At 53.4% G+C, this 6,959-nt stretch overlaps 1 protein-coding gene across 1 annotated transcript; it reads right to left on the reverse strand.

The window, feature by feature from the left end:
- Window positions 1-2,435: 2,435 nt before the first annotated feature.
- ZHX3 (zinc fingers and homeoboxes 3) lies at window positions 2,436-6,546 on the reverse strand. The gene is made up of 3 exons (XM_009956550.2): window positions 3,774-6,546; window positions 3,110-3,251; window positions 2,436-2,562 (listed from the first exon to the last, which is right to left on the reverse strand). Exons 1-3 carry the CDS (start codon window positions 6,544-6,546, stop codon window positions 2,436-2,438), a joined length of 3,042 nt encoding a protein of 1,013 aa, XP_009954852.2.
- Between the last annotated feature and the right edge of the window lie 413 nt (window positions 6,547-6,959).

Raw genomic sequence — 6,959 nt, forward strand, 5'->3', positions numbered from 1 at the left:
CAGCAACAGCGCTTCTGAAGAGGAGGAAATTTAGGGAGCCTGGTGCCACAGCAGGGTGCTCCGGGTCGACACCGCCCCTGCTCGCAGTGTTTCGGGGAGGGTTTGTCTGACTGCTAAGGGATGGCTGCAGGAGCACGTCACCCCGGCTCTCTTTAGGGTGCAGGTCACCTCCTTCCGAAGCAGATGCTGACGCTGGGCCGCGGGGGTGACACCGTGTGCCAGGGGAGCCCAGGCGCAGGCACCTACCACGTAGGCACGTACCGCCAGGCGAGAGGAGGCCTCTCTCTCGCAAAGCACTGAGCAGTTAAAGCCCCTCCTCGCAGCTGAGCAAGGCGGCCTCTTAAAGAAGGGATAAAGAAAGAATTGGAAAAGCAAGGGCAATTGAAGGTAGAAATCAGACACCATCTTTGGAAGAGGTTCTGAAAGAGCTGGTTTGTTTTTAAACCAGATTATTTTTTTTTTTTTAAATCTCTGGATCCGATCCTTTGGGGCTTGCTACCCACCCACCCTTCTAATAAATATCAGTTACCACCAACAATAAAGTCTCCCACATTAAAAAGCTCTCACTAAATAAAAACCTTCTACTGAAAAAGCTTGGCTGAGTTAGCTTGGCAAAAATAAGGAGCTATGACTACTCTCCATAAATACATCAGCGGATAAATACCAAAAACTATTTAAGTTAAAGGACAATGTTGGCTCCAAAACAAACCAGGAACGAACCAGCCACGAATTAATTCAAACTAGAAATTTAAATAAAGTTTCTAACCATTCAAAGGCAGTGAAGTTCTGGAATAGCCTTCCAAGAGCAAAAGTGAAGGCAAGACATGGAACCAATTTGAGCTGGGATTCAATTAGTTTGTGACAGAATGGTCTGACACAGCATTTGGCTGGACTATTCAGCTCAAGAGTTTCCCTTCCAGATCTTGTTTTCTATTAGAAAAGAATATTAAAAAAATCTTCAAGTAGTTGCATCACACAGCAACCACCCAAGACAACATGGGCACATTAAAAATGTACAGGTACCGGGAAGCAGGAAGGTTAACTGGGAAATTTATTTTGCTGTTTTGCCAGAACTATTGCAGATAGACTGGGGGTGGGAAGGAAGGAAAAAAAAAAAAAAAAAAAAAAAAAAAGGAGAAAACAAAGACTGGAGCAAACACTTGAAGTTACCAGCGCTGCTGCAGGAGGATCTGTCATGTCGTGCTGCAAGAGGGAAACTTCCTGATTGCAGAAGAGCTGCTGCCTCGCCGATCCCTTGGAGACAACAATGACTTGAACCACTCACAGCAACGCTGCGTATTCTCTGCGTTTGTCCTCTGAAGAACAGCTTGTTCTCTCTGAACAATGAAAAGGATTCCAGGTCAGGATGGAAAAATTATTATGTGCTAGTTCTCAGTGATTAAAGGGAGACTTGGAGATTTAATAGCCTGCTACAGTCAGTCTCCAGGAGCACAGGGGAAAATATTCTAGCCAGCCAGGGACCAATGACACCAAACTCCACCTTCTGGGTTGTCTGGGTCTGGGAACCTGTTACTTATTGGAGAGTATGCAACACAAATCTAACCTCATCCGCAGAGATGAAAATCTCACTCAGCTCCCACTGGACTTTAATGCAAGACTGGCAGTTTTCTTCTCATACCTTTCCTTTCTTAACACGCACATCCACACTTGTGTGCCTGCAAAGCCCTTCATTGCCAGGGCTTAAGGACCAGAAAGGGTGGAGAGGATATACGCAGCCATGCCAACCTTTAGAGAACAAACACCTTAACGGACAGATGAAAAAAAAACCAAAAACAAAAGTACTGTGCCATGATAGTCCATATCTAAGCAATGACCTTGTTTACACAATGTCTGAGATTCATTATGCTTGTATAGGCAGCTGTAGGCATCGGTATATGAATATGAAATCTGAAAGTCTGTCCACTGGAAAGCAAACAAGAGCATCCTATTTCCTGGGTGCAAGCTGAGCCCCCGCCAGCTCTCAGCCATCTCTTCGGCTGGGCCACCGAGAGCTCCGCACTAAGTGCCCAGTTTTTGCACGCCCGCTCTCTTGTGTGCTGTGCTCAAAGGTCTCATTTATGGCAGTGCTTTATCACCACGTCCTGCTCCTGAGGTTGGATCAGGCCAGCCCATGGGTTTCTTAAAGACCAAAAATTTCTTCTCAAGGGTAAGAGCAGATCCTCCGGGGTTGGCGGTTTGAGTTCAGTCTGTTTCTGAAAAAGAACAGAGGTGTCAGAGACGCTCTGGCTCACCACAGGGGCCTGCAACCCAGGTGGGGTGCTGGCTGGGGAGAAAGGGGTGCACAAGTGCCTCAGGATGGGCAAAACTGGGAGCCTTGATGGAGTCAGCTGTGGAGAGATGCCAGCCCCATTCAGAGGGGCATGGAAACCCAAAATCCTCGTGGGAGCGGAGCTGGGTTTTGGCCAGCAGCGGGGCTAAGGCGGGATGCAGCCTGCCGCGGTCCGAAGCTGTTCACCCTTGCTGAGCACCTCCCGCCTCCGTGCCACGAGGGCTGACAGGACTGCCTCGCTCTTGGTGGCATAAAGCCACCCTCCGAGGGTCCTAACAGGGGCACGGCCATCTCCCTGGCATAGGCTCAAAAGCTGGCCCACCACCCTTCCCCAAACCGCTCCTGCTGCGACGCCTCCCCAGCCCACTCCTGCGGCTGCAGCTGCTCCCCAGCAAAGCGCACGGCGCAGCATACATCCAGACCTCAGCTGCAAGAAGGGCAGGGCCCCAGTCAAACCCACGTCCCATCTCCTCTCCATTAGACAGGGAAGCAATGAATTTCAGTGGATTCTTTTATTATTTTTTTAAAATTTATTTTATTTTAAGGCCTGCAGCCATGGCAGAAGCATGGGGGAGGCTCCAAAGCAAGGCAGCAGGGCTGGAGAAGATCCCAGCTGCCCAGCACGCCAGCAAGGGTCTGCGTGCGTGGAGCAGGCGAGGGGCTGCACAGCCCACAGCAGGACAGGGCAAGCGCTCGGCCATCCCCATCTGGTGGGAACCCCGCCAGGGAGGAAATGGCCCCCAGCTGCACTTCTGAAGAGCCCAAAAGGGCTTGGAAACCACCTCTCCTCCACACGTGCATGTGCACACACACACACGCCTTTCAGAAGTGGGTCCAGGAGGAGGGGATAGGGTCAGCAGCTGTAAAGACCAGCCCTCCATGCCCTGCCCCTCCTCGCAGCCTCCATCTTCACCACCCAAGCTTTGCCCCACGCCAAAGAAGGATGCCCACATCTGGAGAGCTGTCAGCGGGAGAGGGAAGGGAGGAGGCTCTTGCCTGAGCAGGCAGGCACCGGTTACGTCTGCTGTTCGAGGCCAGGGGGATGCGTGGAAGGAGCCAGTGGCATGGGGGACAGCAGCCAGCCCCCTTCCTTCCCAAATACTCATCTCCTTCATAAATAAACCCAAGGGCCACCTTCCCCCAGGGCAGGTAAAGGGACCAGACGCTCCTGCTGGTTTCACTTAGGCTTAAAATAAAGCCAGGATTTGGCTTCAGAGCGCAGCCAGCACCCAGTGACCAAGGCAGGCAAAGGCGGGCAGGCAGCGGCACTCATGGCACCTTGCAGGACCTTCCTCATCCTCCTTCCCTGGCCCCCCTCTTTCCCAGGGGTTTCCTCACAGCTTCCTCAGTTAAATCCCAAACAGCAAGACCGGACACTAAATCCTTCCCTAACGCCTCAGTTTCCCACATGGGAAACGCTCAGTGCCCTGTGCTTGCCCAAACCCTCCTGCAGAGCCAGCCCTGCCCGAGGCGGGGGCCTTACCGAGCCGTGCAGCAGGCGTCGGGCCGGGGGCGTCGGGGGTCCCGGCGCTGCCTTCCTGGCCACCCGGCTCCCACGACTCGCTGCTCTCCGACACCTCCGAGCCGGCTTCACATGGCCCTCTCCGACTTCCCGCCGCCTCGCCGGCGCAGGCCTCCTCGGGAGCGGCACCCCTGCTCTCCTCCTCCGCCTTCACCGCAAACCACACCTTGAGCTGCTGGGCGCTGAGGTGGGAGCGCTCGCAGAGGCCGGGCAGGTCCTCCTCCCGCAGCCCCTTGTGCTTCTCGTAGTAATCCTCCAGCACCTCCCGGCCGGCGGGGCTGACCTCCACCAGCCCCGGGGGGAAAACCCCCCGCCTGTAGTTCTCGTACCACTTCAGCTGCCCATTCTTGTAGCCGTACCGGCTGTCCCCAAACCAGCGAATGACCTCGGCCCGCGGCAGACCCGTCTGGGAAACGATGGCGTCGTACTCCTGGTTCGTGGGCCGCTGGGTCTGCACGAACATTTGCTTCAGCAGATGCCGCTGCTGGGCCGTTTTTTTAAAGTTCAGTTTGGTTTTCGGAGGGGTGGGTGGCCGGCTGGAGCTGCCGTCCCCTTTCTCATTTGCGCCTGCCCCCGGTAACTCACTTTTGCCGTTGGACTCAGTCACTCGTAGGTTTTTCAGGTTGATTTTGATGGGACTCACCTTCCGCTCCACCGAGTTCAGGTTGTTGCCAGAGGCATCAACCGAGCCGTTTTCACCCGCGGCCCTCAGCTCATCGGAGGAGTCTTCCCCTTCCCCACCGCCATTTTCCGCCTCCTCCTCCTCCTGCCGAGCTGCCTCCTCCACTTTCTTATTTTCCTCCGCCACCTTCTTCTTCCTCCTCTCCGAGAACCAACTATCAATCTCCCGCCGCGTCATCTTCGTTTCCCCCCTCAGGCGGTTCACCTCTTCCTCTGCAGGAAGGGGATTTTGGGCAAAACTGCTCTCCAGGGCCTTCAGCTGCTCCGGTGCCCGCTCTTTATACTTGGTTGGCGTGAAATCAGGTGCCTGGTGCCATGACTGCCGCCGCGGTGGGTGGTGAGGGGCCGGCGCAGCCGCCGCTGCCGGGCTCAGCTCAGCTCCTCTGGGCGAGACGTCGAAGGTTATTTCGGGCAGGGAATCGAGCGTGCTGTCTCCAGGGAAGACGGCCCGGCCCCCTCTCACGTTCCTGTAGTGGTACCTCCTATCGCTGAACCATTTTCGAATCTCTTTGGTGGACAGGCCCGTGATTTTTGTCAGCCGCTCAACTTCAGCTTGGCCAGGGAACTGGTTTCTGCAGAAGCTGCCTTTCAAGGCCGAGAGCTGCTCGTGGGACTTCTTGTTTTTGTACACATTGGGATCCAGGAAGGTCTGCGAGGAGATCGCTGGGCAGGCGGTGAGCAGCGACTGGCCGCTGTTGACCACCTTCACCCCCGAGGCGTTGCTGGAGCTCACTGTGCTGTGCTGTGCCGCCGGCTGGGGCTTGGGGACAGAAGTCACCGCCAAGCTGAAGGAGGAGCTGGTGCCCTTCAACCCATTTGCCATTATGGGCTGCGTGACCAGCAGCCCCCCCGTCCCCTCCGGCTGCCCCACCATGTGGCCCGGTAAAGTTGCCTGAATAAGATGGGGGACGCTCCCAGGATTTGCAACCAGCGGCGTGTTCAAAACCGTAATGGTGGGCTGGGGCACGGACTGAATAACGGTGTTAAACATCTTCTTCCTGGCATCTTCGATCTCCTCTGGTGACCAGCTGATGCCCTGCTTCAACCTCTGGGCAGTGAACCAGATCTTCAGCTGCTCTTCTGGGTACTTCGTCACCACGGTCAAGTAGCAGAGCTCGGCTTTGGTGGGGTAGGGGAACTTGTGGAAGGAGTTTTTCAGGAAGCTGTTGGAGTCCATGGCGGCGTTGTACGTTGGAATGCTGCTGAGGGGGATCATAACCTTGGGAAGGGACTTGGATGTAGGTAGCTGCTGATGCAACGGGGGTTGCTGCTGCAGTGACACCAATTGTGCAACACCCGCCTGCAGAACAGGCACGTTTCCTATGATGGAGCCGTTCACTATATGAGATGATTTTGTTGAACTTGCAGTAGGCTGGCTGACTGGCACGGACCCATTTGGGAATGAATGCTCTCCGTCTTTCACCTCTGACTCACTGCCCAGTTGACTTGACACATTCTCCTTCAGCGTGTGGATTTTTTTGGCCTCAGGTTTACCTTTCATTATCTTCATGATGGGCGTTTTGGTAATGATAATTTCGGACTGGCCATCCACCCCTTCTTCAGGGACCTCTCCTGGAAGGTCATGGCTGCTGGCAGCCTCACAGACACTTTGCTCCACAGTTATACGATTGTCCTGCTTAGCCACCCTCCAGACGAAGCTCGTTTCACCGGCATGCGACTCTGCATTGTGGTGCGAGAGCCCTTCATGGCTATTTGCCAGAAAGTTGCACGCAACACACGCAAACGCAGGGTCTTTGCTAAAGTCTAAGTGCTCAGAGTCCAAGTGCCCAAAGAAGTGATGAACGTCTTGAGATCCAAAGTCACAAGACTTGCAGATATAAGTGTCACTATCAGCAATACCGCGGTGCCCATTAGACAAAGCTCCATTATTGCTGTTACTGGCACTAGCATCACTAGCTGCTGGCCCTTCTGCAGGAGCATCTTGTTGCGTTCTTTCACGATCATCTTCTACGGCGTCCAGTTCAGTCTCCTGAAGCACCAGTGTTTTTACTGGTATCATGCAGGGAGTTGTGGATTTTCTTTTGCTAGCCATCACGACAATTGATCCAGATGCTTATTTTTCGTTCATTTAAATTAAATCCAAATTTAAAAAGCTCTATTGCAAGTGCTTTGTGGTCTAGATTCCAGCAAATTCATGATGTCCCAAGGAGCTGTTGTCAAATGTTGACTAATGTTCATATTTGCCACTGAACCTGAGGACAAGGAGAGGGAGGAGGAGTTAGTTCCCTTGGCATTAGACAAAGCACAACTGTCCTGGTATTTAACTGTTTCACTCAATAAATCATTTTCAGCCTCTTTCGCTGGAAAAATTTAACTTGACCTTGGATTTACTCTATTTTCACACGTACAATCTGTGAATTACCTGTTTAAAAACAAACACACAAACATGCCTCTTTTACAGCCCACATCAAATTCTCATTTGAGGAGGAAAACCACCAAAATTTC

The sequence above is a fragment of the Leptosomus discolor genome, chromosome 17 (assembly GCF_034619465.1).
Source record: "Leptosomus discolor isolate bLepDis1 chromosome 17, bLepDis1.hap2, whole genome shotgun sequence".
In the NCBI taxonomy this organism is placed as follows: domain Eukaryota; kingdom Metazoa; phylum Chordata; class Aves; order Leptosomiformes; family Leptosomidae; genus Leptosomus; species Leptosomus discolor.

What these genes read in the sequence shown, in the direction of transcription:
- ZHX3 (XM_009956550.2), bottom strand. Translation starts at nt 6,546, where the DNA reads ATGGCTAGCAAAAGAAAATCCACAACTCCCTGCATGATACCAGTAAAA. An exon ending in GACGCCTGCTGCACGGCTCG is followed by an intron (nt 3,252 to 3,773) that starts GTAAGGCCCCCG and finishes TCCCGCTGACAG; the next exon opens with CTCTCCAGATGTGGGCATCC. An exon ending in CCTGGACCCACTTCTGAAAG is followed by an intron (nt 2,563 to 3,109) that starts GCGTGTGTGTGT and finishes TGCCCCTGTTAG; the next exon opens with GACCCTCGGAGGGTGGCTTT.